Raw genomic sequence first — 27,277 nt, forward strand, 5'->3', positions numbered from 1 at the left:
TTAAAATAAAACTTACATAACTTAAATAAAATGTATTCTGTTTAATTTAAACATGTTCCTAGAAATTACAGTGCTCCTTCCTTTTTTTTAAAGGGTATATGAACTGAGCTGCCAAAAATGAAACTAGCAGTGGCAAATACCAAGTGTCCAACCATCAATTGTATGGATCATCAACAATTCTTGTGCAGAAAAATAAGCATGTCTGCTTTCTCCGGGAGGATACGCGATCTCTCAGGACTTATTGTGTCTCCAGCCGTGGAGAACACTCTCTCAGATGGGGTGGAGGATGAACACAAAGATATGAGGAGGTGTACAAGACGTGCTGTAGCCTGCGACCCAGACAGACGACCAGCCTCTGAACCGGTCTGACTCTGAACCTCATCAGCTAAATTGGATGGCAATGGAGATTATTTATATAGTGAAAGCTGGTTTACACAATGAAACAAATGGCAATAACAAAATCGCTGAATTTGCTGAGCTGACATAAAGCCACATTAAAGCAACACTATGTAACTTTTCCCTTTTGGCGCTCCCTTCAGGTTTTTAGGTATTTAGGTATCGATTTCAGTGTGTCGTAAATACCCAGTGAGGGGGGGGGGGGGTGCGCGTGCGCGCGTGCGGTCATTTACTTTTGTTTTGGGGGACTGCAAATGTGGAGTACGTGTGATCGAATACAATATTGTTGACAACACCAAAAAGCTACATAACAAAGCTACCCTTATACTGTAGCTGCGAGCGTGGAGTGGCACTTTATGTCATTGCGTAATCACTGCCAGAAAGCAGGTCGAGTACATCCGCCGGATGTACCGGGCGGCTCCAGAATCTTACATAGCGGAGTTATTTGCCCACAGACCCCCGTTGGCAATAGTGGAGACGCAAATCGTCATATTAAAAGTCATTGTAGCGGCACTTTTTTTTTTTGCTGTTATTTTAAGGTCCAAAAGTTACATAGTGTTGCTTTAAGAGGGGAGGCAAACACGACCTCTGCCTCAATGTAGGGGGCTGACAATGGAAGATTCTGTAGCTAAGCTAGCGTAGCTATATGCTAAGTTTAATAATGGATTAAAAATCGATATGCTCAGTTTAATAATGGGTTAACACGATAACGCGAACGTTTGCTGATAACACACGCCCTCCGATAATTAATACCGTTACGATCAAACATTTCTCAAAACTGGACTTTCAATCCAAACGTGAAGTGATCGATAATGGGAGACCAATGCCGGAGCTCAAATGTGTGCTTCAAACGAAGGACAGAAGATAACTTGATCGACTACACACAATAAAGGCAAATTGCTTCACACAGTGAGTGGTTGTGATCACTTTTGAGGAGTTTACCTTGGACAGAAAGAGATGAAGCGCCGACGTTAGCTGAGCTGCTGCATCGAACACACGACATTCCTGTCATTTAATTCCATGCTGTGTTCAAATGCTTCTTCATATTAGTTGTATTTCCTCCCTTCGACGAAATAGACTTTTTACACACGTTACAAGTGGCGTAGTTGTCATTTTGTCTTGTGAAATAGAGCCAAACTTTAGAGCGCTTCTGCCTCGTTGCCATGTTTGCTGCAGTCTGAAGAAACTAAAAAAGTTTGCGCATGCGCAACGAACGCCACAGAGGACCGTTAGCAGAACCGTTAAAGAATTTGGCTAACGATCCCAAACAATCGGTTCACTGGGAACCGGTTCTAAAACAGAACCGGTTCTCGATGCCCATCCCTATCCTGAACACAGCGGGATGAGTCAATCGGGCATTATGGGGAACAACATGGAGAAAGCACTGGTCAAACGGAAAGAAATGACCATTTCTTTAAACAGGAAGAAGACCTCTACAGCCTCTCATCATCTCCGGACGTGGAGAGGGCTGACAGGATACTGGATTCCTGGGAATGCAGGTGACATCTGACCTGAGCTGGACTCTTCACACCACAGCCACGGTGAAAAAGGCCCAGAAAAGGCTTTATTTCACAGGATGCTGGAAGTCAGGACTGGTCTGAACACTGCCGCCTCTCACCCAGGCCTATAGAGGACACACGCTTTTTTTTTTGTTTTCGTTTTATGTTTATATGTGTGTATGTATATGTATATATGTATATGTGTGTATATATGTATGTATATGTATAAATGTATGTATATAGATTAAATAGTTAATTGTTTATTGTATATTCTAGTTTATGATTTGTTCTTATTTAAAACAAAATGTCATGCATTCTTTCATTACAAAACTGGAAATTGGCCTTTATTCTTTTATTGCTGATTATGGCTTACAGCTTAAAACTCACTCTAAAATCCTATCTCATAAAATTTTAATATTTCCTCAGACCAAGTTAAAAAGATTTATAACAGCTGAGTGTTTGTCAAGGCTCAGGAAACCCTTGCAGGTGTTTCGAGTTAATTAGACAATATTTGTTTAATACTAGTATTTTATATAGTATTTCAGAGATATTCTATATATATTTTTCTGCTGTAAGCCATAATCAGCAATAAATCAGAATAAAAGGCTTGCAATATTTCAGTTGATTTGTAATGAATCCAGAATGCATGACATTTTTGTTTTTTTAATTGCATTACAGAAAATAAAGAACTTCATCACAATATTCTAATTTTCTGAGACAGTCCTGTATATGATTCTTTGAAATAAGTTTTTTCGAGAAATCATAGGTTAGGGCACTTATAAGCTCGTTAGCTTCAGCCTCGACCCTTTCGGTCAGCCACTTTCTTCTTTTGTTGAATTATGATTGTTGTATATTTTGCTGATCGAAATAAACTAAATCATCATAAACATGTAACCTGTTCTGTTGTGACTCTGCTGTCAGTGTATTTACTCCTCTGACTACATCACATCATCATCATGTAGTACTTTGGTCTCCAGAAGGATGGAGCTCTGTGTTGTGTGTGAACATGTTTTGAGGAGTTGACTCCATGAGTTATTGTATCAGAGTGAAACATGGAGAGCACAGCTCCTCTCACATCTCTAACATGTCTCACATAGTTTATAGTAGTGATTGGCGTTGTTGTCTGTGTTTAGCCGTATGGCTATATCTCTGCATGTACATTTAGATAAGCCATATTCAGCTCAGAGCCTTGTTTAGCTTATAGAGCAACAGGTCATGACCTTCTTTAGCTTATAGAGCAACAGGTCATGACCTTGTTTAGCTTATAGCAACAGGTTTAGCTCAGAGCAACAGGTCATGGCCTTGTTTAGCTCAGAGCAGCAGCTCACATGTACTTATATCTGATCCAATGACATCTGCACACTTCTAGATTCGTAAAGAAAGACAATCTTTGGTATTTTCTAATTATTTATGTCAAGCACAAGTTAACTACTCCCCTAAAAGAGGGAGCATTCAGAATTAGTGGTAGCATTGCATTAGGATTACATTCCTGTATTTGAATTGTATTGCTGGATCTCAATTCCTCTGATTCTTCCATCTGCAGTTAATCTGCTCACATGATTTACATCATCAAAGTGTTGCCTTCCAAGAGCTGTTCCAAATGAAAAGTGAATGTCAGATGTATGAACCGTCCTGACTGAGCTTCCACTGAAGCTTTATACCTGCTACAAGCTCAGGTCAAAATGGTGTTTAGTATGATGTGATTTATAGGTTGGCTCAGATTGTTTATCATTGATGTTTGTTCCTGCTGTTTGATTGTAGTGCTCAGACATCAGCTGTGTTCTTAGTGAAGCAATAGGTGTCAGATTGGCATCCAAACTGAGGGTGTCAGGGTCCTTAAGCTGCCCTTCATAAACAAGCGAGGTTCCCAACCACATAGGTGTCCTCCTCCAGTGGGAAATCTTCACACTGGGTCCAAATCTGTGATACCCGGCTGTCGGGGAGACCGACTTATGAGCCTGAAACAAGTGATACGATGCTGGCTGATGTATGAAGTTATCATGGCTTCACCGCCCTAAACCGGCTGCAACCGTCTTGTGTGTGTATATTTTGGAGTGTACGTTTGTTACCTAGGTCAGAGGTCACTGAACAAGCCATCTTCCAGTGCCTTACTCACACTGGCAGGGGGTCAACACACCGTGTCACTATCAATAGTTGGTGTTACAGGTCCAGACTTTCCCATTACAGATTAAAAATGAAATTCGTGCCAGACTTTGAAGACAACAGAAGTGTTTATTCAAAAAGAACATATTTCTCCCTTTAGACCCCCAACATTTGAAGAAAAGAAAAAAACATTCCGTCAGTTGAACCAATTAAAAAGCACAGACAAGAACAACTTAGACACACAAAAACATCAGCGTTGACAATTTCTCCTTGAGATGTCGATGAGGCCTTTGAGTCCATCTTTGAACGGTTGTGGCAGATTATTCACTGCATTGTCCAGCAGTACACTTGTATCAGGGCACTGCAGAGCAAATTCACTCACTGCAGCTTCCTGGTCCTGTAAACTTGGAAATGGGTTGGTGCCAAAGTCTGACACTCTGTCAGTGAGCCCACTTCCTGGTCGTACCAGTCTGCAGCCACAGATGCATTTGGCAAAAGGTCTGTCGACAGCTTATTTGGGCATCCATCTCTGGCCAAGTAATTTGGTATCCCCCTCCCTGTAATAATAATTCAATGTGGCTGTCACAACCATGCCATGTATTGCAACATGCTCCTTCTAGTATTTGATTAAACATGTTTTAGAAACATTCAATAGTAAAACATTTTGAAAATAATTATTCACATTAAAAAAGGCTTGAAAGACCAACCCGAAGACATACCAGGAATCCTGTGTGCATTCCATGCTTGCACAGGTCGGTTAACACCGATCTGGGCCAACTGGCATGTCAAAGATGACACACAGAACCGAGTCATCTGGTCCTCCATGTCCAGCTCCTCCTGATCCACCAGTTGGACCAATGCAGCTTTCAATGGGTAGTTAACCCGGTTGTTGATTTCTGGCCAGATTCTCTCAATTCTGTGATTCTGTCATTGCAAAATAGAGACATTTTCAGATTCTTGATAAACAAATATTTTCCCCGCCCTCCCAGACTAACTTACTTTCACACATTTCAATATCTTCAGTTAACCATTCTGAATAATTAATGAAAGTGTGAAATAGTTATTTAATTACATGTTGATTAACTTTATAATCAGCAAAACCATTGTATGTCGATCACCTTTGTCGATGGTGTTTGGAGATATGGTGGCCTTTCAGTGTTGTGGCGGTGGCTGGCCAACTTCTCCTGCATGAAAAGAGTGAGGTAGAAGTCCTTTCCATGATCCACTCTGACCTGGTCCCACATCCCATATTCCCATTACTGCACTCCTGCAAGAAAACATAACATTGGCAGACAGCAGTATGGAGGGTAAGGCTAATGGTGTCAGATACATTTACAAAATGTGTAGTCGGTCTTGTGTTATCAGGTACTGATGAGGTGAGATGAGTTTTAACTTGCTGCTTAAAAAGGGTTTCTGTAGTTTTCAATAAGTTTAATTTAAGTCCTTTTTTAGACCAATATGAATGCAATTTAATACGTTGATTCAAATCCAAACTAAAAAAAATTATATTATGAAGGTTTTCACATGCGACTAATCCCACTTAAGTTGAGCATTTTCTTTTAATACATTAACAAGCCATATTGAATTTAAATCCACTTTCGAAAATGTGCGTCTCTTCCTAATCAAGTGCATTTTTCAGAGCTGACAAAATGGTATTCAAGAAATTGTAAGATATTTAATTTTAAATGCATTTTTTTGTTTTTAAGGACCCACAGACACCCTGTTAAAACACCTCATAAAATGGGGATGATTTGTAATGTTTAGGGTACAAGGACAACAGTCTTTTCAATTACCTGTAAACGTCATTGTAGATGGTGAGGTTGTTCTTTACAGGCATAGTAGCTTGTCCAACAATTTTGCTGGAGAAGCCATCTATTGCCAGCACATGAGTCACGCCAAACATGACAATCTTCTCATTTTGGTCCATGTGGATTTTGTGACCCACATAGGCTGCATGGTAAGGAAGAGGGTTGAGGTTCCTTGCTCCCTTAAACACAGACAAAAAAGAACATCATGACCTTATTGAATAGCACAACATATTCTAATTTGAGAAAAAAAACAAAAACCTGGCATCGTGCCTTATGGTAAGGTGGGTGAATGTTGCGCAAAACAGCTCCAACACGACCCTCTGATGCGAAGACACCTGCAGCTGCAAGACTCCCAGTCATCATTTTCCTGCCATAGGTAGGACCACACTGAAGATAAAGAAAGGAATACATGTTGCATTGTAATGTTAAGCCATGAAATGTCAACTTCAACTCCAATTAAATTACAATTAATTGTTAAGTGTTTTGAATTATAGATGATTATGAAAACTAGTTGCAGTTTAAACATGTTTTACTCGATACATTTTCATAGTTGTAAGAGACTAATTTAATTAGCAGTAGGCTACATTATTTAGTTGGATTCAGATGTTGACCTTTAATCAGATCTGTGTCTAACTTTAATGTTAAAAGATGTCGTTATCATTTGTTATTGTAATAAATACAAGCAAGTTACAGAATGACGTCACATGGATCACACTTACGGCAGGTATTTGCGGCTGGAGCTGCGTGGAGCTGCACAGTTTTCGGACCGTGTTACAATAACTATATAACTACTAAATACAATAGCTATTATGGAGTCCCCCCCCCCCTCTTTGTAAATGTGGGACAGTCTTTCTTACCATCTGTTTGTATGAACCATCTATATCCTGCCTGTGTGCCCGGCCATCACCCCACGAGAACCACACTTTACAAATGTTTCTCATTTTCCCCCTAAATACACCTTTATTGGACATGGGACACTAAGGTAAGGCTTTCTTTCATGTCTCTCCTAATAAATATGGTGCTCTAGTACTTCTAATAGACTGGGTGACTGAGAGTGACACACCCTGTTCAGGGCTCTCAAGTTTTGAAGACAGGCAAGAGTGACATTTCTGCAGATCCATACGACTGCACCAAGAGGATGACTATGTGCTGGCCTTTGGTCATCTTTTATAACATAATTTATGCATCTTAACACTAAAAATAAACATAACTAAAGTTTACTTTCAATACAAATCCTTTATGACTCATTTGGCTTGATTTTTAGTGGGCGGGTCATTATGACCCTGAACACAGGTGTCTCATCTCTATTTATCTACATCACCCCATGAAATTTTTCTACTAAATGGTAATAAAATGTAGGAGAATATACATGTTATAGTAAACTAATGCAATTTAATTTAGATTTATTCAATGTACCTAAAAAATTGTTTGAACATGTATTTTTCATTAAATCTATGGAGGGGTGAATAACTCAATTCCACTAAAAACTGATTGGATTGTTAGTAATGGTGTTGGTGATGAGGTACAAACTATAGTTATTAAGATTTTTTTGTTTCTGACCACTTTTGGGTCAAACTGACCCGGGAGCATGACGGCTGTATGTAAGAAACAAACATAACAGGAGGGTTAAAGTATAACATACTAACCTTACACACACTTATAGTTTCTGTTGTGCACCGACAGATATGCTAGAGAGGTTCATGTCATTTATGTTCGCTTTCTCTCATTCCAGGCTTCCTGATTGTTTTCACCTGTCATCACACCTGTCTCCTATGCTCATCAGTGTCAGCCCCGCCCCTGATTGGTCCCACCTGTGTCTTGTTACCATGTGCTTAAATTCCCCTGTCTCCCAGTGTTCCTTGTCAGTCTGTCTGGTCTTTTGCCATGATCAGGTCGGGTTATGTTATGCTCTTGAAAAGTTTTGATCCTCACTACGTGAGCGCTTTCATGTAGTTCACTGCAGAACCGAAAAATAAATTACTTACAATTACTTTATCTCTGTCTCCGGTCGCAATTGGGTCCTACTTCCTAAGTGTCTGAGGTCGTAACAGAACGAACTGACCACATTATGGACCCAGCCGACCCAAGAACGCTTCACGCCGCTCTGTCGGTACAGGGCGTGACGATTTTTCATCACGAGGAAAAACTGGACAAAGTCAGCCGGGAAATACAAGAGCTGAGAGGACGCCAGGCCGGGGTTCAGGAAGAATTATCTACACAGATGCAACAACTGGTTGCCCAAATAAATAATTTTTTCACTCATCAACAGACTGCTCCTCCGGTGACGTCATCCACAGCTGAGAATTTGCCTGTCAATACTCCAGCTGACGACCCAGGTCAGGCTGTTTCCTCCCATTACGGCTGGCTCTTCCGGAGAGATTTTCCGGAGACTCTTCGAATTGCAGAGCCTTTCTGGTACAGTGTGATCTGCATTTTCAACACAACCCAGCAGCTTTTTTATCTGAGCATGGTAAAGTGGCGTTTATTGTGTCTCATTTAACGGGAAGAGCTGCAGCCTGGGCTACTGCAGAATGGTCTAGAGACACCGAACTATGTTACTCATTGGCCGATTTCATAGAGACTATGAGGCGCATTTTGACCACTCATCGCCTGCTACGGAGGCCAGCAGAAGACTGTTTCAAATACGTCAGCTCAACCGTCAGGTGGTTGATTATGCCATCGAGTTTCGTACAGCAGCATCGGACAGCGGATGGAATGTTCCGGCTCTTCGTGACGCCTTCATGACAGGACTTTCGGAACCGATAAAGGACCAGCTGGCTCCACTGGAGACACCCGGGATCTGGAATCCTCATCGCTGTGGCCATCCGGATCGATAACCGTCTTCGAAAGAGAGAGGGAGCGCCGACGCAACCGAGATGTTATTCCCAGCTTCCAGAATTCGCCTCGGAGGGTCGCGCCGCCAGCGGAGGATTTCCAGCTCATGTTACCGGACCATCAGAGGACTACACTTCCGAATGACTCCGTGAACCCATGCAGCTTGGAAGAACCAGGCTTTCTCTGGAGGAGAGGCAGCGCCGTCTCACGGAGGGTTGCTGTTTCTACTGCGGCCAGCCGGGTCATCAACTCGCTTCGTGCCGGGAAAGATCGTGCTCACCAGTCAAAAGGAGGGCGCTGGTGAGCAAGTTTCCGCAGACTTCCCTCCTCGACCTGTTACTCAGGTAGACATTTGTATTAACAATCAGACCATTGACCAGGGTGTGTTAATAGACTCAGGGGCTGACGAAGCCTTATAGACTGGGGCCTAGTCAAACAGCTAAAGATAAAACTGTCCCGCTATCTCATCCTGTTAGTGCCAGTGCCTTAGACGGCCGCTTGTTGTTCACAGTTACCCATTGCACTGAGCCCATACGGATTACTATAAATAAGGACCATACCGAGAGCATGCAATTTCATATTTTGAGTCGAATCAGTACCCGATTATTTTGGGGTTTCCTTGGCTGAAGATCCACAATCCTCACATAGACTGGCCTTCAGGAAAGTTAAGGAATGGGGAGAGGATTGTAAGGGCAGGTGTAAACTTTCGCAACCTGTTAATGCACCAACAGACTCTAGTAGGATCATTATAGATCACCCTGACTATCCTGATCTACAGAAGGTACCTTCCTGTTACCATGATTTAAAAGAAGCTTTTAACAAGTCTAAAGCCTTGTCGCTACCTCCTCACCGAGATTTTGACTGTCCCATTGATCTCGTGCAGAGCCCCATTCCCAAGGGGAGACTTACTCGATTTCGAGACCTGAGAGAACAGCAATGGATGAATACATCTCCTCTTCACTCAAATCAGGGATTATCCGTCCTTCATCGTCTCCAGCCGGAGCGGGATTTTTTTTTGTGGAAAAGAAAGACGGGTCTCTGAGACCTTGCATAGACTACAGTCCACTAAATGACATTACGGTGAAGAACCGCTATCCTCTGCCACTCATGTCATCTGCTTTTGAACTGCTTCAAACGGCCAAGATATTCACCAAGTTGGATTTAAGAAATGCATATCACTTGGTTAGAATAAAACAAGGGATGAGTGGAAGACTGGATTCAACACTCAGAATGGTCACTATGAGTACTTGGTAATGCCTTTTGGACTGTGCAATGCACCGCTGTTTTCAAGCTTTTGTGAATGAGGTTTTGGAATTCTTGAATATTTCAGTGTTTGTGTATCTGGATGACATACTGATTTTCTCCCCAGACGCTAAATCTCACGTTAACCATGTCCGCCAAGTTTTGCAGAAACTACTGGATAATCAGCTATATGTCAAGGCAGAGAAGTGCGAGTTCCACACAGAAGAGGTGTCTTTCTTAGGATACATAGTCTCACCTAATCATATCCAAATGGATCCTGCGAAAGTCAGTGCAGTATCCCAGTGGCCCACACCAGACTCCAGGAAAAGGTTCAGCAGTTCCTAGGATTTGCTAACTTCTATAGGAAGTTTATTAGGAATTTCAGTTCTGTTGCTGCTCCTCTGCATGTTCTGACTTCTCCTAAGGTTCCTTCAAGTGGACCCCAGGCGGATCTTGCTTTCAAACTTCTCAGAGATAGATTCACATCAGCTCCCATACTCACCATTCCAGATCCCCAGCGCCAGTTTATGGTCGAGGTGGATGCTTCCAATGAGGGAATTGGAGGAGTACTGTCTCAACGTTCTGCAGAAGACAACAAGATGCATCCATGTGCTTACCTGTCGCGAAGTTGACAACGGCAGAGCGGAATTATGACGTGGGAAACAAGGAATTGTTAGCTGTAAAAGCTGCCCTCGAGGAATGGAGACACTGGCTAGAGGGTGCAGAGCAACTGTTTTAGTCTGGACAGATCACAAGAATCTAGAATATATAAGAAAGGCTAAGCGTCTCAACTCCCGTCAGGCCAGGTGGACACTTTTCTTTAGTAGATTCAACTTCACACTCTCTTTTCGTCCCGGTCTCAGAATCAAAACCCGATGCTTTGTCTCGTCTTTACGATCCCGAACCACTTGCGTAGAGCCCAAGACCATCCTTCCACTTAACCGGGTGATCGGAGCCTTTTCCTGGCAAGTGGAGTCAGACGTTAAAGAGGCAAATGTCATGAATCCAGCGCCTAGCGAGTGTCCCAACAATCTGCTGTTTGTTCCTGAGGCTCTTCACCCAAGGTCATCCACTGGGCTCACTCATCTGTGCTTTCGTGCCATCCGGGAGTAGCAAGAACAATGTTCAGGATTCAACAACGTTTCTGGTGGCCATCCATGAAGAAAAATGTGGCCGAGTATGTAGCGGCTTGTCCGGTGTGTGCGTGTAATAAGACCTCATCTCAAGTTAAGATGGGCTTGCTCCAGCCGCTGCCGATTCCCCATCGTCCTTGGTCACACATTTCGATGGATTTTGTGACAGGATTTCCCTCATCCAGAGGCAAGACTACGGTTCTAACAGTGGTTGATCGATTTTCAAAGATGGCTCATTGACCAAGCTTCCCTCTGCCAAAGTCACCGCAGAGGTCATGATGAATCACGTGTTCAGGATCCATGGATTCCCTAATGACATTGTTTCTGACAGGGGTCCACAATTCATTTCCGCCTTCTGGAAAGAGTTTTGTCGACTCATAGGTGCCACCGTCAGCCTGTCATCAGGATATCACCCTCAGTCAAATGGACAGTCGGAGCGTCTGAACCAAGAACTAGAGACTACGCACGTTGTCTCGCCTCCCGAACCAGACCACCTGAGTGATCACCTCACATGGGTCGAGGTTGCCCACAATACCCTTCCCGGCGGCCACAGGTCTCTCTCCATTCCATTGTGTCAATGGTTTCCAGCCTCCACTTTTCCCTAACAACGAGGAAGAGGTGAGGGTTCCATCGGCACATGCCATGATCAGACGTTGTCGCAGAGTTTGGGCTGGTGCTCGCCAGTCTCTTCTCCAGTTCAGCTCGGATGAAGGCTTTGCGGACGCTCATCGCAGGGTCGCTCCTCCTACAGTCCAGGCCAAAAGGTTTGGCTCTCTACCAAAGACTTACCACCCATGTCGCCTCAAAGAAACTGGCTCCGAGATTTGTGGGTCCGCTTCCAGTGTCCAGAGTCATCAACCCGGCCGGTACGCTTGCAACTCCCAGGACCTTGAGAGTGCACCCAACGTTTCACGTTAGTAAGATCAAGCCGGTGTGTGAGAGCACACTTGTTCCGCCTCCAAGCCCCTCCACCGCCCAAGTTCTTTGAAGGGGTGACGCTACAAGGTCCGTAAGCTACTGGAGGTCCGTAATAGGGAGGGCAAGCAATTCCTGGTAGACTGGAAGGGTTACGGTCCTGAGGCTAGAAGCTGGATAGCTGCTTCATTTATCGAGACAAGACTCTTATCCACGACTTTACAATCAGCCTGGGCCATCAGGAGTTGGCCCTAGAGGGGGGGGTACTGTTGTGCACCGACAGATATGCTAGAGAGGTTCATGTCATTTATGTTCGCTTTCTCTCATTCCAGGCTTCCTGATTGTTTTCACCTGTCATCACACCTGTCTCCTATGCTCATCAGTGTCAGCCCGCCCTGATTGGTCGCACCTGTGTCGTATTGCCATGTGCTTAAATTAGCGTGTCTCCCAGTGTGGCTTGTCAGTTCGTCTGGTCTTTTGCCATGATCAGGTCGGGTTATGTTATGCTCTTGAAAAGTTTTTGATCCCTCACTACGTGAGCGCTTTCATTTTGTTCACTGCAGAACCGAAAAATAAAGTACTTACAAATACTTTATCTCTGTCTCCCGGGTCGTGCAATTGGGTCCTACTTCCTAAGTGTCTGAGGTCGTAACAGTTTCGTTGTATGCATTTTTTCACGCAAATAAATTAACTGCACCCTACCTGTGTTATTGCATTGGAGACTGCAGCTTCAAGTTGTTGGTCCGTCACTCGCTGTCTTTTTAACCCGTGGTCTTTACAAAACTTCCGAATATTGGCCACGGACGCCTCTACGCAGCCACATTCAAATATCAAGTGTTTTTTTTATGTCCACATCACTACAGCCACTATGCATCATTTGTTGTACAATATCTAAGTAAGGTAACAGGCTGGAGTCCATCTTGCGTGCTTCAGTGCAAAAGGGTGGCAGTGGCAAACACGTCTACTGGAGATAAACACAGAATAAACTCAGTTACCCAAAATGCAACCCTTTGTAGTGTCAACGACATTTAACCCTCCTGTTATGTTGGGTCAAATTGACCATTTGTTTCTTTGTAAATGTGGGACAGTCTTTCTTGCTCCTCCAACCATATGTTTCAAAACACACACACACACACACACACACACGACACATCCCAACACGCACACATACACTCCTGTTCAAAAGCCGCATGTATAAAGTGCTAGACATTTCAGACTTCAAACAAAAGAACCAGGTGGTTATTATGGGAACCATCTCCATCCTGATGATCCTGATGATCATCACCCTACATGAAGCACGGGCACTTTCTAGACTAAACAATGTTTCTCATCTTCTCACTTTCCCCCTACTTTATAAGTATTGCTTATTAACCAACCAAATTAAATAATTTATTAATACCCAAATCCTACCAAACTGACTCCAGATCAGCACGTACACGCCGACACATCCGCACACAGGACTCTCACTAGCACCCATTCAAACTTCAAGCTCAAAGGAAGGCCAGTTGTATAGCTTATATCACCATCATAACTGTTTTCATGTGCTAGCATAATTGCACAAGGGTTTTCTAATCAGATATTAGTCTTCTAAGGCGATTAGCAAACACAATGTACCATTAGAACACTGGAGTGATCGGTGCTGTAAATGGGCCTCTATACACCTATGGAGATATTTCATTAGAAACCAGACACTTCCACCGTGAATATTAATTTACCACATTAACAATGGAGAGAGTGTATTTTTTATTAATTTAATGTTATATTTCTTGAAAAACAGTGCTTCTTTGAAAAATAAAGACATTTCTAAGTGACCCCAAACTTTTGAACGGTAGTGTATATGGTTTGGCACGGGCATATTTTGAGTTCTGATATTGGGCTGGTATTTGGGCTGGTTTTGATTGGCCATTGGCTGGTTTTGTCACACAGACCTGGCAACCCTGCAACCAGGTGACCAGAGCACGTTGGAGTTTACTGTTGGTAACAGGAAAGCTAGAGTGACAGGTTTTCCGTGAAACTCTTTCCAGTCTTTTCTTTCTTTCTATCTCAAACATGGATGATAAAGTAGCTCTTTGAGAGGACCAAGGAACTCAGGTCCGAGAATTGACGTAACCCTGGACAACGCTGTCCGAATATTTAAGGTTAGTACAAAATGTAAAATGTTGCACCATAAATTGGGTATTTAGATATTTGTATTTTAGTTTAGATTCAGTACCAATTCAAGTTCATTTTAGCTAACATTACAATACAATTCCACTTAAAATATCAAGATTAAGCTGATTTAAAGATATGCTCCTGCATACGATTTCGGTCCAGCTCGGGAAACCATGCTGCCAGCGGGCGGTCAGGGTTCGCGGACTTTTTGAAATGATGGCTCTGATGTCTCCGAGTGTTTAAACATCAGATATCATTCTGTTCTCTGAGTTCATTATTTATTCCCAGGTGACACTAAATCAGTTTAAAGTAACAGTATGTAACAATTGTACCTTAAAATAACAGCTTGAAAATAATTGTGCCGCTACAATGACTTTTAATATGGCGATTTGCGGCTCCGCCATTGCCATCGTGGGGAAATAACTCCGCTATGTAAGATTCTGAGGCGCCCGCTCCGGGCGGATGTACTTCGACCTGCTTTCTGGCAGTGATTACGCAATGTCATATAGTGCCAGTCCACGCTCGCAGCTACAGTATAGGTAGCTTTTATGTAGCTTTTTACAAGACAGGATCTATAATGCATCTATCGTAACTGGGTATTTACGACACTGAAGTAAACGTTAAATACCTCAAAACTGAAGGGGTGCTAAAGGAAAACTCCATAATGGGGCTTTAACTGAGGCCAGGATTAAGATTGATGTCGAAAACAATGTCAAAGAAAAGACTGGAACGAGTTTGGAAAGAATTTGAGTAACATTAATTTATTCAGCACCCCGTAGCTGAAATGAAGTATAGCAGATAATTCTGTCTTTTTTAGCTCATGCACGCTCACACACACACACACACACACACACACACACACACACACACACACACCTGTATGACAGAAGTATAGTAAAAAAGAACTGATATAAAGATGTTGTCATCTCTGTATTTTCAGCTGACACCAGGCAGCATTTACATTATTGACGATGTCGGCAATGTCCTGGTTCCCACTACCAGTGGCTACTTTGGTGTCTCTGGAGACCTCACTGCTGGTGGACGGTATGAGGTTTGTGGAGAAGAGACCCCAGCCTCAACGGCCACAGCAGGCCTGCAGCCAGCCCCACCCCTCTTCCGCCATGCAGCCAGGCCTGTGGCGTCTGCTGTCCGTGCAGGACGTGCACCTGCCCATGTCAGCCGAATTTTTTCCAGGTTTGTTTTGACCAAAACCAACTCTAGAGCTGAGCATTGCTCATTACAATGCACTGTGAAGAGGGGATGAGTGTGATAGACTAAAATGCTTTCCTTTGTTTTTAAGGTGCAGTACTAATTATTTAAAAAAGAATGATATTACTTAGTATGTGACAACCTGAACTGTAGTTATGAACGGTCAACAGCTACAGATACAGCTAATTACCTCCTTGAACTTTTAATTTTCTAAACTCAGTTTTTATATATCTATCTCCCTCATCTCCCCAGACGCATAGATGATGAACACGTAAAGAACGTGGAGAAGCTGTTGCGGGCAGCAGAAGCTGCCAGCGGTCACGCAGACGCTGATGGAGCTCGGGGACTATGCCCGGGCTAACAAAATCAACACGGTGGCCCTGACTGACGCCCAGGTGACCTCCGTGAGGGCCACATTTCAGTGCCTGATCTGTCGAGGTTTGTGACTTTTAGATTATTTCTGTATAAAGCCATATTCTGCAGCATTAAAGTCATTGCTCTACCCACTTCTAACTGCCCAGTCCCATCAGTGGGTTCATTCTTACAAACCAACTTCGCACTGCCAAGCTTTGGTCAGATATATTTATATCTATCAATGAAGCCGCAGCCGGCAGACACAATGTGTATCAATATATTCAATTAAAGTCAGATAATATTGTTATCATGCAAACAAGAATAAGAATAATAAGGGGAAAGAATTGTCAAAATAACATGTTTGCCTTTTGAAATGGACCCGCTAATATTTCATCATATCCCAGTTAGAAACATTAGATGGAAAACATAAATGTTTCACTTAGCAGTGTCAACAGATATAGATCTCTTTTATGAAAAGTGCTTTCGACTTTCATTCCATGAATTCACTAAATGGTTCATCTTGCAGATGTCATGGACGAGCCGGTGGTCGCCCAATGCTGCAGAAGCCTCATTGGGTGCAGGGTGTGCTGACCGTGGTCCGCCACCAGCACACACTGCCCCAAGTGCAGGGATGAGGAATTTTCCTCCAACTACTTTGCCATCACAGGGATGGGGAAGTGGTTGATGTGTTCGGACACCATCGGCCACTAATTTTGTATTTTATAAATGGTTCTGTTTTTCTTCTTTATTGTTCGATGTCCTTCTGTTATTGTGTTACATGTCCAATAAATGTGTTTGAACAGTTTATTATTTGACCATAACTTGCCCTGCATTTCATTTAGAGTAATTTGTTTATTCTTGTGACTGAGTAACACGTTGGTTGTTATAAACACACAGCTCTGTCTGACTTGTTGGAGGACTGATTATGAAAATCTGCTTTGTGCTGCTCAGCTGCTCAACTGCAGTGTTATTGAATGTATTGGTCAGAACAAGATCAATCACATCAGGTATGGGTGATTTGTGGCTACTCTTATGAACATGTTGATGATGATGTGATGTAGTCAGAGGAAGACTGACAGCAGAGTCACAACAGAACAGGTTGCATGTTGATGATGATTTAGTTTATTTCGATCAGCAAAATATACAACAATCATAATTCAACAACAATTAACCTATGATTTCTCGAAAAAACGAATTTCAAAGAATCATATATATATATGGATATATATACACACACATACATACGTTACATATACATACACATACATATACATACATATTCACACACATACATACGTATACATATACACATATATACATATAAACACACACACTATACATACACACACATGCATATAAACATAAAACGAAAAACAAAACAAAAAACGTGTCCCTATTAACCGTTGATGTAATGATGTAGTAATGAAGGTTACAGGTGAAGCACAGGTGGTGCTGTGACTGGGTGCTAACTGAACGCTGCTTAATAAGAAAAACTCAACTGTCTCTTTATTTTTCAATTGTCAATATGTATTGCCTCGTGGTCATCATATCCTCACTCTTCCATGTGGGAATGTTTAGTTCCAAATGACCCAAATAAAACAAGTAAATACATGATGTATACAACTATGCTGGAAATTAACCATGAACATAAATATCAGAGGAAATAAACGGCATTAAATACATATGTATCAATAACAGGTATACTGCCATCTAGCGGTATAAAGGTGAACCGTTTACTCTGCGGTGGAAATATAGTCTCTGCACAGAAACATTACTTTGATTAATCTATATTAGGAACTGTGTTGCATCAAACAATGCAACAATTAAGTGAGAAGGTGATTCTTGCTGTGTACATGAATATTAAACTTCCCGTCGTCACCACTGTCGCTAACATATCCAGGTTTAATTATTTATTCTTTATATTGACTAAATTATATTCTTCTAACATTACCCTGCTATGTGTTTGCATCGTTAAAATATCCCGGTTTAATTATTTATTCTTTATATTGATTAATTAATATTCTTCTAAGGTCAATATGAATATGTATCACTGGCTTTTATTATGTTCATGGTTAATTTCCAGCATAGTTGTATACATCATGTATTTACTAGGGCTGTGAAACGATTACAAATTTTAATCGGGTTAATCACAGGTTTTTGTGGATTAATCATGATTAATCACATATTACCGATATTCTCGGTATATTTTGTGAGAACATAGAGATTTATGACAAAAGACAGATATATACATTTATACATTCTTCTATACAATGGTGCTGCAACTCAGCAGTTATTTAGCAGTTTTCTTCCATATGGAACATTAATACATCTTCATCCTAAACAGAATGTTTAACCCTCCTGTTACCTTTCGGGTCAATTTGACCCCATTCAATGTTTAATGTCGGTGTTCTTTGGGGTCAATTTGACCCCAGGCTGTTTTTCACTGTGTCAAACATATAAGAAATATCAACTTTTTTATTTAAAGGGCTATTTAGGTAGTCAACAAACAAACATAAAGTACCTCACACTTAAACTTGGGAAGCAATATTAATTCTAATAATTTTCTGAAAGGTTTTAATTGCTGGTCAAATTGACCCGAGGGTAAAATATGAGTAAATGTAAAGGTAACAGGAGGGTTAAACAGAGCATTTGTCTCTTGTTTGTCAACCATTAACTCCACCATGATACAATCTAAAGGCCTCTAGTCTTCCTCTAGCAGCTGCTGAGGCAAACTGACTGTGTGGTTTTCTTCATGAACTGGGCCGTGATGAAAGGGACGGCGGGGACACCGCTGCAAAGCTGAAACCTCACCGCCCGGACACGGACAGGTGGACAGATTGACAAGTGACTCTTTTTTTGCTCGTTCCGATGCGCGCGCACGGAGCTCTGTGGCGCGCGAGACGGAGATCGATAAGTGTTAACGCAACGCGAAGAGACAGAAATGACATGCTGCTGTGGAGATACGATCAACAACAGACGTTTAGTTTAATAAAAGAACAAAGACGTGCTCTAGAGAACATGTCAGGGGGCGGGCCAATCTCTTTAATGTCATGCGATCTACCGACACTACGCCGCGATCGACTGGCAGGTCGCGATCGACGTGTTGAGACCCCTGATCTACAGGAAGTAAAAGTCGTAACAAGGTTTCCGGAGGTGAACCTGCGGAAGGATCATTACCGATGAACAGACCGTCTGCATGAGAGCGGACAGAGTTCAGATTGAAGTGGTGGATTGGAAGCTCATTTTGCAAGTGACTTTTTTTTCGTCCCGACGACCAACAACAGACGGATTGGAAGCTCATTCTGCGCATGCGTTAAATGCGTTTAAAAAAAATATATAGTTAAACCTGAAATTGAATTAACTGAGTTAACGCGTTATTTTTCACAGCACTAGTATTTACTTGTTTTATTTGGGTCATTTTGGAACTAAACATTCCCACATGGAAGAGTGAGGATATGATGACCACGAGGCAATACATATTGACAATTGAAAAATAAAGAGACAGTTGAGTTTTTCTTATTAAGCAGCGTTCAGTTAGCACCCAGTCACAGCACCACCTGTGCTTCACCTGTAACCTTCATTACTACATCATCATTACATCAACGGTTAATGGGGACACGTTTTTTGTTTTGCTTTCGTTTTATGTTTATATGCATGTGTGTGTATGTATAGTGTGTGTGTTTATATGTATATATGTGTATATGTATGTATATGTATACGTATGTATGTGTGTATATATATATATATATATATATATGATTCTTTGAAATAAGTTTTTTCGAGAAATCATAGGTTAGGGCACTTATAAGCTCGTTAGCTGCATCCTCGACCCTTTCGGTCAGCCACTTTCTTCATTTGTTGAATTATGAGTGTTGTATATTTTGCTGATTGAAATAAACTAAATCATCATCAACATGTAACCTGTTCTGTTGTGACTGCTGTCTTACTCCTCTGACTACATCACATCATCATCATGTAGTCCTCTGGTCTCCAGAAGGATGGAGCTCTGTGTTGTGTGAACATGTTCTGAGGAGTTGACTCCATGAGTTATTGTATCAGACTGAAACATGGAGAGCAAAGCTCCTCTCACATCTCACCTTCATTTCCTACATGAGGCACGTCCACCGATCGGGGCCCATCGTCTCCCACTGCAGCGCGGGCATCGGCCGATCGGGAACCCTCATCTGTATCGACGTGGTCCTGGGTCTCATCAGTAAAGACGCCGATGTAAGCGGACGATCTTTATCACGTTTGTATTGTGTGTTGTTTCATAAAGTGAGGTTCTGTTTTTTATTTATTCGTCTCTTCTTTGCTTAGTTTGACCTTTCAGATGTGGTCAGGAACATGAGGCTTCAGAGGCAAGGAATGATCCAGACAGAGGTGAGCTTTAAAGTTTTATTTAAATAGCTTGATTCTTAACTGCTCTGATCATCTGTTTGGTTCATTTTCCCTTGTTTTGTTCTTCTTTTTTTACAGGAGCAATATGTGTTCTGCTATCAAGTGATCCTGTACGTCCTCAGATGCCTTCAAGCGGAGGAAAACATCTCTGGATAGTAGCCGTCGTAAAGAGACTGAGTCACACAGATCAAAACAAAAGTGGAGAAGCGTTGACACCGGCAGAAATTGCCAAATTACATTCCATGTTTTTTTTAAATGCCTTAAAATATCCAGTTCCTTGAGAGTACATCCTTTTAAAGAAGTCTATATTTTTATGTTTTCTTTTTGAGTGCTCTCTCCCTCTATCTTTCTCGCTCTCATTGGCTGCTACTACTTTTCAATGCATTTATGAGAACTGCTGATTGTATTTTCTTATTGTCCCCTACAAGAGAACACTAATATTTTCTTTCTTTTTCTCACAAATTCTTGGATATTTTTAAAATAGTAATGAAAGTGATAAATGATTTCATATATTATGTGGAACAAAACTGTACTTGTGTATTTTGAATCCTACTTTGATGCTGGAATATGCCTTGACAGAATACTATGTCAGTATTTGCTTTGTAAATCTATTATACAGTAATTGCTTACTGCCTGAGGTAAATGATGAAATTAAAAGTGTACATATTCATCTCCTGAAAATTAAACTGCCTATATTTTAAGTGGAATGTGGAGAAAAGTTTTATTTCAGAAAAAAGAATCAAATATGTTGTCTTTATAATTTATAGACACATTATCCTAATTCAGATGAGGAAGAGAAGCTGCAACGGCCTCCTGGCTCGCTAACTTGTCCGAGCTGCCGAACAGCTCCGGCCTCTCGGGTATCAGCATCACCTGCAGCAGACAGTTAGGTCCGTGTACGTAATGTTATTTGGTTTTTTCGTTTCATTCCAAATACGGAATACGGAAATCACGTGGTTTTTTCGTTTTCCGTTTGAAAACCAAAAACGGAAAAACGGAATACCACCTCCGTATTTCGTTTCTGCCGTCTGAAACCAAAAACGACAGAACGGAAGTGCTTAAAATGAAGTCAAAATAAAAGCCAGTGATACATATTCGTATTAACCTTAGAAGAATATTAATTAATCAATATAAAGAATAAATAATTAAACGGGGATATTTTAACGATGCAAACACATAGCAGGGTAACGTTAGAAGAATATTAATTAGTCAATATAAAGAATAAAGAATTAAACCTGGATATGTTAGCGACAGTGGTGACGACGGAAGTTTAATATTCATGTAGCCTACACAGCAAGAATCACCTTCTCACTTAATCGTTGCATTGTTTGATGCAACACAGTTCCTAATATAGATTAATCAAAGTAATGTTTCTGTGCAGAGACTATATTTCCACCGCAGAGTAAACGGTTCACCTTTATACCGCTAGATGGCAGTATACCTGTTATTGATACATATGTATTTAATGCCGTTTATTTCCTCTGATATTTATGTTCATGGTTAATTTCCAGCATAGTTGTATACATCATGTATTTACTTGTTTTATTTGGGTCATTTTGGAACTAAACATTCCACATGGAAGAGTGAGGATATGATGACCACGAGGCAATACATATTGACAATTGAAAATAAAGAGACAGTTGATTTTTTCTTATTAAGCAGCCTTCAGTTCGCACCCAGTCACAGCACCACCTGTGCTTCACCTGTAACCTTCATTACTACATCATCATTACATCAACGGTTAATGGGGACACGTTTTTTGTTTTGTTTTTCGTTTTATGTTTATATGCATGTGTGTGTATGTATAGTGTGTGTGTTTATATGTATATGTGTATTTATGTATGTGTGTATGTATAGTGTGTGTGTTTATATGTATATATGTGTGTGTGTGTATATGTATGTATGTGTGTATATATATATATATATATATATATATATATATATGATTCTTTGAAATAAGTTTTTTCGAGAAATCATAGGTTAGGGCACTTATAAGCTCGTTAGATTCAGCCTCGACCCTTTCGGTCAGCCACTTTCTTCATTTGTTGAATTATGAGTGTTGTATATTTTGCTGATTGAAATAAACTAAATCATCATCAACATGTAACCTGTTCTGTTGTTACTCTGCAGTCTTAGCCCTCTGACTACATCACATCATCATCATGTAGTACTTTGGTCTCCAGAAGGATGGAGCTCTGTTGTGTGTGAACATGTTCTGAGGAGTTGACTCCATGAGTTATTGTATCAGACTGAAACATGGAGAGCAAAGCTCCTCTCACATCTCTAAGATGTCTCACATAGTTTATAGTAGTGATTGTTAGGAGTTGTCTGTGTTTAGCCGTGTGGCTATATCTCTGCATGTACATTTAGATAAGCCATATTCAGCTCAGAGCCTTCTTTAGCTCAGAGCAACAGGCCATGGCCTTCTTTAGTTTAGAGCAGCAAGTCATGGCCTTGTTTAGCTAATAGCAACAGGTTTAGCTCAGAGTAGGCCTAACAGGTCATGGCCTTTAGTTTAGAGCAGCAGCTCACATGTAGCCTACTTATATCTGATCCAATGACATCTGCACACTTCTAGATTAGTAAAGAAAGAGAATCTTTGGTATTTTCTAATTCTTTATGTCAAGCACAAGTTAACTACTCCCTAAAAGAGGAAGCCTTCAGAATTAGTGGTAGCATTGCATTGCTGGATCTCAATTCCTCTGATTCTTCCATCTGCAGTTAATCTGCTCGCATGATTTACATCATCAAAGTTTTGCCTTCCAAGAGCTGTTCCAAATGAAAAGTGAATGTCAGATGTATGAACTGTCTGACTGAGCTTCACTGAAGCTTTATACCTGCTACAAGCTCAGGTCAAAATGGTGTTTAGTATTATGTGATTTATAGGTTGGCTCAGATTGTTTATCATTGATGTTTGTTCCTGCTGTTTGATTGTAGTGCTCAGACATCAGCTGTGTTCTTAGTGAAGCAATAGGTATCAGATTGGCATCCAAACTGAGGGTGTCAGGGTCCTTAAGCTGCCCTTCATAAACAAGCGAGGTTCCCAACCACATCGGGTCCTCCTCCAGTGGGAAATCTTCACACTGGGTTCAAATCTGTGATACCCGGCTGTCGGGAGACCGACTTATGAGCCTGAAACAAGTGATACGATGGTGGCTAATGTATGAAGTTATCATGGCTTCACCGCCCTAAACCGGCTGCAACCGTCTTGTGTGTGTATATTTTGGGGTGTAAGTTTGTTACCTAGGTCAGAGGTCGCTGAACAAGCCATCTTCCAGTGCCTTACAGGGCAGGGGGTCAACACACCGTGTCACTCTCAATAGTTGGTGTTACAGGTCCAGCCTTTCCCATTAGAGATTAAAAATGAAATTCGTGCCAGACTTTGAAGACATAAGTGTTTATTCAAAAGAACATATTTCTCCTTTAAACCCCAACATTTGAAGAAAAGAAAAACATCCGTCAGTTGAACCAAATAAAAAGCACAGACAATAACAATTTGGACACACAAAAAAACATCAGCGTTGACAATTTCTCCTTGAGATGTCGATGAGGCCTTTGAGTCCATCTTTGAATGGTTGTGGCAGATTATTCACTGCATTGTCCAGCAGGACACTTGTATCAGGGCACTGCAGAGCAAATTCCCTCACTGCAGCTTCCTGGTCCTGTGAACTTGGAAACGGGTTGGTGCCAAAGTCTGACACTCGTGTTAGTGAGCCCACTTCCTGGTCGTACCAGTCTGCAGCCACAGATGCATTTGGCAAAAGGTCTGTCGACAGCTTCTTTGGGCATCCATCTCTGGCCAAGTCATTTGGTATCCCCCCTGTAATAATAATAATTCAATGTGGCTGTCACAACCATGCCATGTATTGCAACATGCTCCTTCTAGTATTTGATTAAACATGTTTAAGAAACATTCAATCGTGAAACATTTTGAAAATAATTATTCACATTAAAAAAGGCTTGAAAGACCAACCGAAGACATACCAGGAATCCTGTGTGCATTCCATGCTTGCACAGTTCGGTTAACACCGATCTGGGCCAACTGGCATGTCAAAGATGACACACAGAACCGAGTCATCTGGTCCTCCATGTCCAGCTCCTCCTGATCCACCAGTTGGACCAATGCAGCTTTCAACGGGTAGTTAACTCGGTTGTTAATTTCTGGCCAGATTCTCTCGATTCTGTGATTCTGTCATTGCAAAATAGAGACATTTTCAGATTCTTGATAAACAAATATTTTTCCCGCCCCCCCAGACTAACTTACTTTCACACATTTCAATATCTTCAGTTAACCATTCTGAATAATTAATGAAAGTGTGAAATAGTTATTTAATTACATGTTGATTAACTTTATAATCAGCAAAACCATTGTATGTCGATCACCTTTGTCGATGGTGTTTGGAGATATGGTGGCCTTTCAGTGTTGTGGCGGTGGCTGGCCAACTTCTCCTGCATGAAAAGAGTGAGGTAGAACTCCTTCCATGATCCACTCTGACCTGGTCCCACATCCCATATTCCATTACTGCACTCCTGCAAGAAAACATAACATTGGCAGACAGCAGTATGGAGGGTAAGGCTAATGGTGTCAGATACATTTACAAAATGTGTAGTAGGTCTTGTGTTATCAGGTACTGATGAGGTGAGATGAGTTGTAACTTGCTGCTTAAAAAGGGTTTCTGTAGTTTTCAATAAGTTTAATTTAAGTCCTTTTTTAGACCAATATGAATGCAATTTAATACGTTGATTCAAATCCAAACTAAAAAAATATACAGTATATTATGAAGGTTTTCACATGCGACTAATCCCACTTAAGTTGAGCATTTTCTTTTAATACATTAACAAGCCATATTGAATTTAAATCCACTTTCGAAAATGTGCGTCTCTTCCTAATCAAGTACATTTTTCAGAGCTGACAAAATGGTATTCAAGAAATTGTAAGATATTTCATTTTAAATGCATTTTTTGTTTTAAGGACCCACAGACACCCTGTTAAAACACCTCATAAAATGGGATGATTTGTAATGTTTAGGGTACAAGGACAACAGTGTTTTCAATTACCTGTAAACGTCATTGTAGATGGTGAGGTTGTTCTTTACAGGCATAGTAGCTTGTCCAACAATTTTGCTGGAGAAGCCATCTATTGCCAGCACATGAGTCACGCCAAACATGACAATCTTCTCATTTTGGTCCATGTGGATTTTGTGACCCACATAGGCTGCATGGTAAGGAACAGGGTTGAGGTTCCTTGCTCCTTAAACAGACAAAAAGAACATCATGACCTTATTGAATAGCACAACATATTCTAATTTGAGAAAAAAAACCAACCTGGCATCGTGCCTTATGGTAAGGTGGGTGAATGTTGCGCAAAACAGCTCCAACACGACTCTCTGATGCGAAGACACCTGCAGCTGCAAGACTCCCAGTCATCATTTTCCTGCCATAGGTAGGACCACCCTGAAGATAAAGATAATATCTTTACTTTCAACACAAATCCTTTATGATTCATTTGGCTTGATTTTTAGTGGGCGGGTCATTATGACCCTGAACACAGGTGTCTCATCTCTATTTATCTACATCACCCCATGACAATTTTTAACTAAATGCTAATAAAATGTAGGAGAATATACATGTTATAGTAAACTAATGCAATTTAATTTAGATTTAGATTTTTTCAATGTACCTAAAAAATAGTTTGAACATGTATTTTTCATTAAATCTATGGAGGGGTGAATAACTCAATTCCACTAAAACTGATTGGATTGTTAGTAATGGTGTTGGTGATGAGGTACAAACTATAGTTATTAGGATGTTTTGTTTCTGACCACTTTGGGTCAAACTGACCCGGAGCATGACGGCTGTATGTCAGAAACGAACATAACAGGAGGGTTAAAGTATAACATACTAACCTTACACACACTTATAGTTTCGTTGTATGCATTTTTCGCGCAAATAAATTAACAGCACCCTACCTGTGTTATTGCATTGGAGACTGCAGCTTCAAGTTGTTGGTCAGTCACTCGCTGTCTTTTAACCCGTGGTCTTTACAAAACTTCCGAATATTGGCCACGGACGTTCCTCTACGCAAGCCACATTCAAATATCAAGTGGTTTTTATGTCCACATCACTACAGCCACTATGCATCATTTGTTGTACAATATCTAAGTAAGGTAACAGGCTGGAGTCCATCTTGCGTGCTTCAGTGCAAAAGGGTGGCAGTGGCAAACACGTCTACTGCGGAGATAAACACAGAATAAACTCAGTTACCCAAAATGCAACCCTTTGTAGTGTCAACGACATTTAACCCTCCTGTTATGTGGCGGGTCAAATTGACCATTTGTTTCTTTGTAAATGTGGGACAGTCTTTCTTGCTCCTCCAACCATATGTTTCAAAACACACACGCACACACACACCCCGACACACATCCCAACACGCACACACATACACTCCTGTTCAAAAGCCGCATGTATAAAGTGCTACACATTTCAGACTTCAAACAAAAGAACCAGGTGGTTATTATGGGAACCATCTCCATCCTGATGATCCTGATGATCATCACCCTACATGAAGCACGGGCACTTTCTAGACTAAACAATGTTTCTCATCTTCTCACTTTCCCGCTACCTTATAAGTATTGCTTATTAACCAACCAAATTAAATAATTTATTAATACCCAAATCCTACCAAACTGACTCCAGATCAGCACGCACACGCCGACACATCCGCACACAGGACTCTCACTAGCACCCATTCAAACTTCAAGCTCAAAGGAAGGCCAGTTGTATAGCTTATATCACCATCATAACTGTTTTCATGTGCTAGCATAATTGCACAAGGGTTTTCTAATCAGATATTAGTCTTCTAAGGCGATTAGCAAACACAATGTACCATTAGAACACTGGAGTGATCGGTGCTGTAAATGGGCCTCTATACACCTATGGAGATATTTCATTAGAAACCAGACACTTCCACCGTGAATATTAATTTACCACATTAACAATGGAGAGTGTATTTTATTAATTTAATGTTATATTTCTTGAAAAACAGTGCTTCTCTTTGAAAAATAAAGACATTTCTAAGTGACCCCAAACTTTGAACGGTAGTGTATATGGTTTAGTTCTGATATTGGGCTGGTATTTGGGCTGGTTTTGATTGGCCATTGGCTGGTTTTGTCACACAGACCTGGCAACCCTGCAACCAGGTGACCAGAGCACGTTGGAGTTTACTTCGTTGGTA

The 27,277-nt window shown here is 41.2% G+C and overlaps 1 protein-coding gene and 3 long non-coding RNA genes across 4 annotated transcripts; 1 reads left to right on the forward strand and 3 right to left on the reverse strand.

Moving 5' to 3' along the window:
- Positions 1 to 4,094: 4,094 nt before the first annotated feature.
- LOC130211631 (uncharacterized) lies at positions 4,095 to 5,246 on the reverse strand. The gene is made up of 3 exons (XR_008835114.1): positions 5,117 to 5,246; positions 4,718 to 4,922; positions 4,095 to 4,555 (listed from the first exon to the last, which is right to left on the reverse strand). It is a non-coding gene; the product is annotated as an uncharacterized LOC130211631 (long non-coding RNA).
- A 5-nt stretch (positions 5,247 to 5,251) lies between these two features.
- LOC130211630 (uncharacterized) lies at positions 5,252 to 6,186 on the reverse strand. Its single transcript, XR_008835113.1, has 3 exons — positions 6,065 to 6,186; positions 5,792 to 5,985; positions 5,252 to 5,265 (listed from the first exon to the last, which is right to left on the reverse strand). It is a non-coding gene; the product is annotated as an uncharacterized LOC130211630 (long non-coding RNA).
- A 13,557-nt stretch (positions 6,187 to 19,743) lies between these two features.
- On the forward strand, positions 19,744 to 20,389 carry LOC130211628 (tyrosine-protein phosphatase non-receptor type 13-like). Its single transcript, XM_056442503.1, has 3 exons — positions 19,744 to 19,872; positions 19,963 to 20,025; positions 20,122 to 20,389. Exons 1-3 carry the CDS (start codon positions 19,756 to 19,758, stop codon positions 20,197 to 20,199), a joined length of 258 nt encoding a protein of 85 aa, XP_056298478.1. The 5' UTR covers positions 19,744 to 19,755; the 3' UTR covers positions 20,200 to 20,389.
- A 3,633-nt stretch (positions 20,390 to 24,022) lies between these two features.
- On the reverse strand, positions 24,023 to 25,289 carry LOC130211629 (uncharacterized). Its single transcript, XR_008835112.1, has 3 exons — positions 25,102 to 25,289; positions 24,427 to 24,573; positions 24,023 to 24,232 (listed from the first exon to the last, which is right to left on the reverse strand). It is a non-coding gene; the product is annotated as an uncharacterized LOC130211629 (long non-coding RNA).
- Positions 25,290 to 27,277: the final 1,988 nt, after the last annotated feature.

This window comes from Pseudoliparis swirei, chromosome 21, assembly GCF_029220125.1.
Source record: "Pseudoliparis swirei isolate HS2019 ecotype Mariana Trench chromosome 21, NWPU_hadal_v1, whole genome shotgun sequence".
NCBI lineage: Eukaryota > Metazoa > Chordata > Actinopteri > Perciformes > Liparidae > Pseudoliparis > Pseudoliparis swirei.

What these genes read in the sequence shown, in the direction of transcription:
- LOC130211628 (XM_056442503.1), top strand. Translation starts at nt 19,756, where the DNA reads ATGAGGCACGTCCACCGATCGGGGCCCATCGTCTCCCACTGCAGCGCG. An exon ending in TCATCAGTAAAGACGCCGAT is followed by an intron (nt 19,873 to 19,962) that starts GTAAGCGGACGA and finishes TTCTTTGCTTAG; the next exon opens with TTTGACCTTTCAGATGTGGT. An exon ending in AAGGAATGATCCAGACAGAG is followed by an intron (nt 20,026 to 20,121) that starts GTGAGCTTTAAA and finishes CTTTTTTTACAG; the next exon opens with GAGCAATATGTGTTCTGCTA.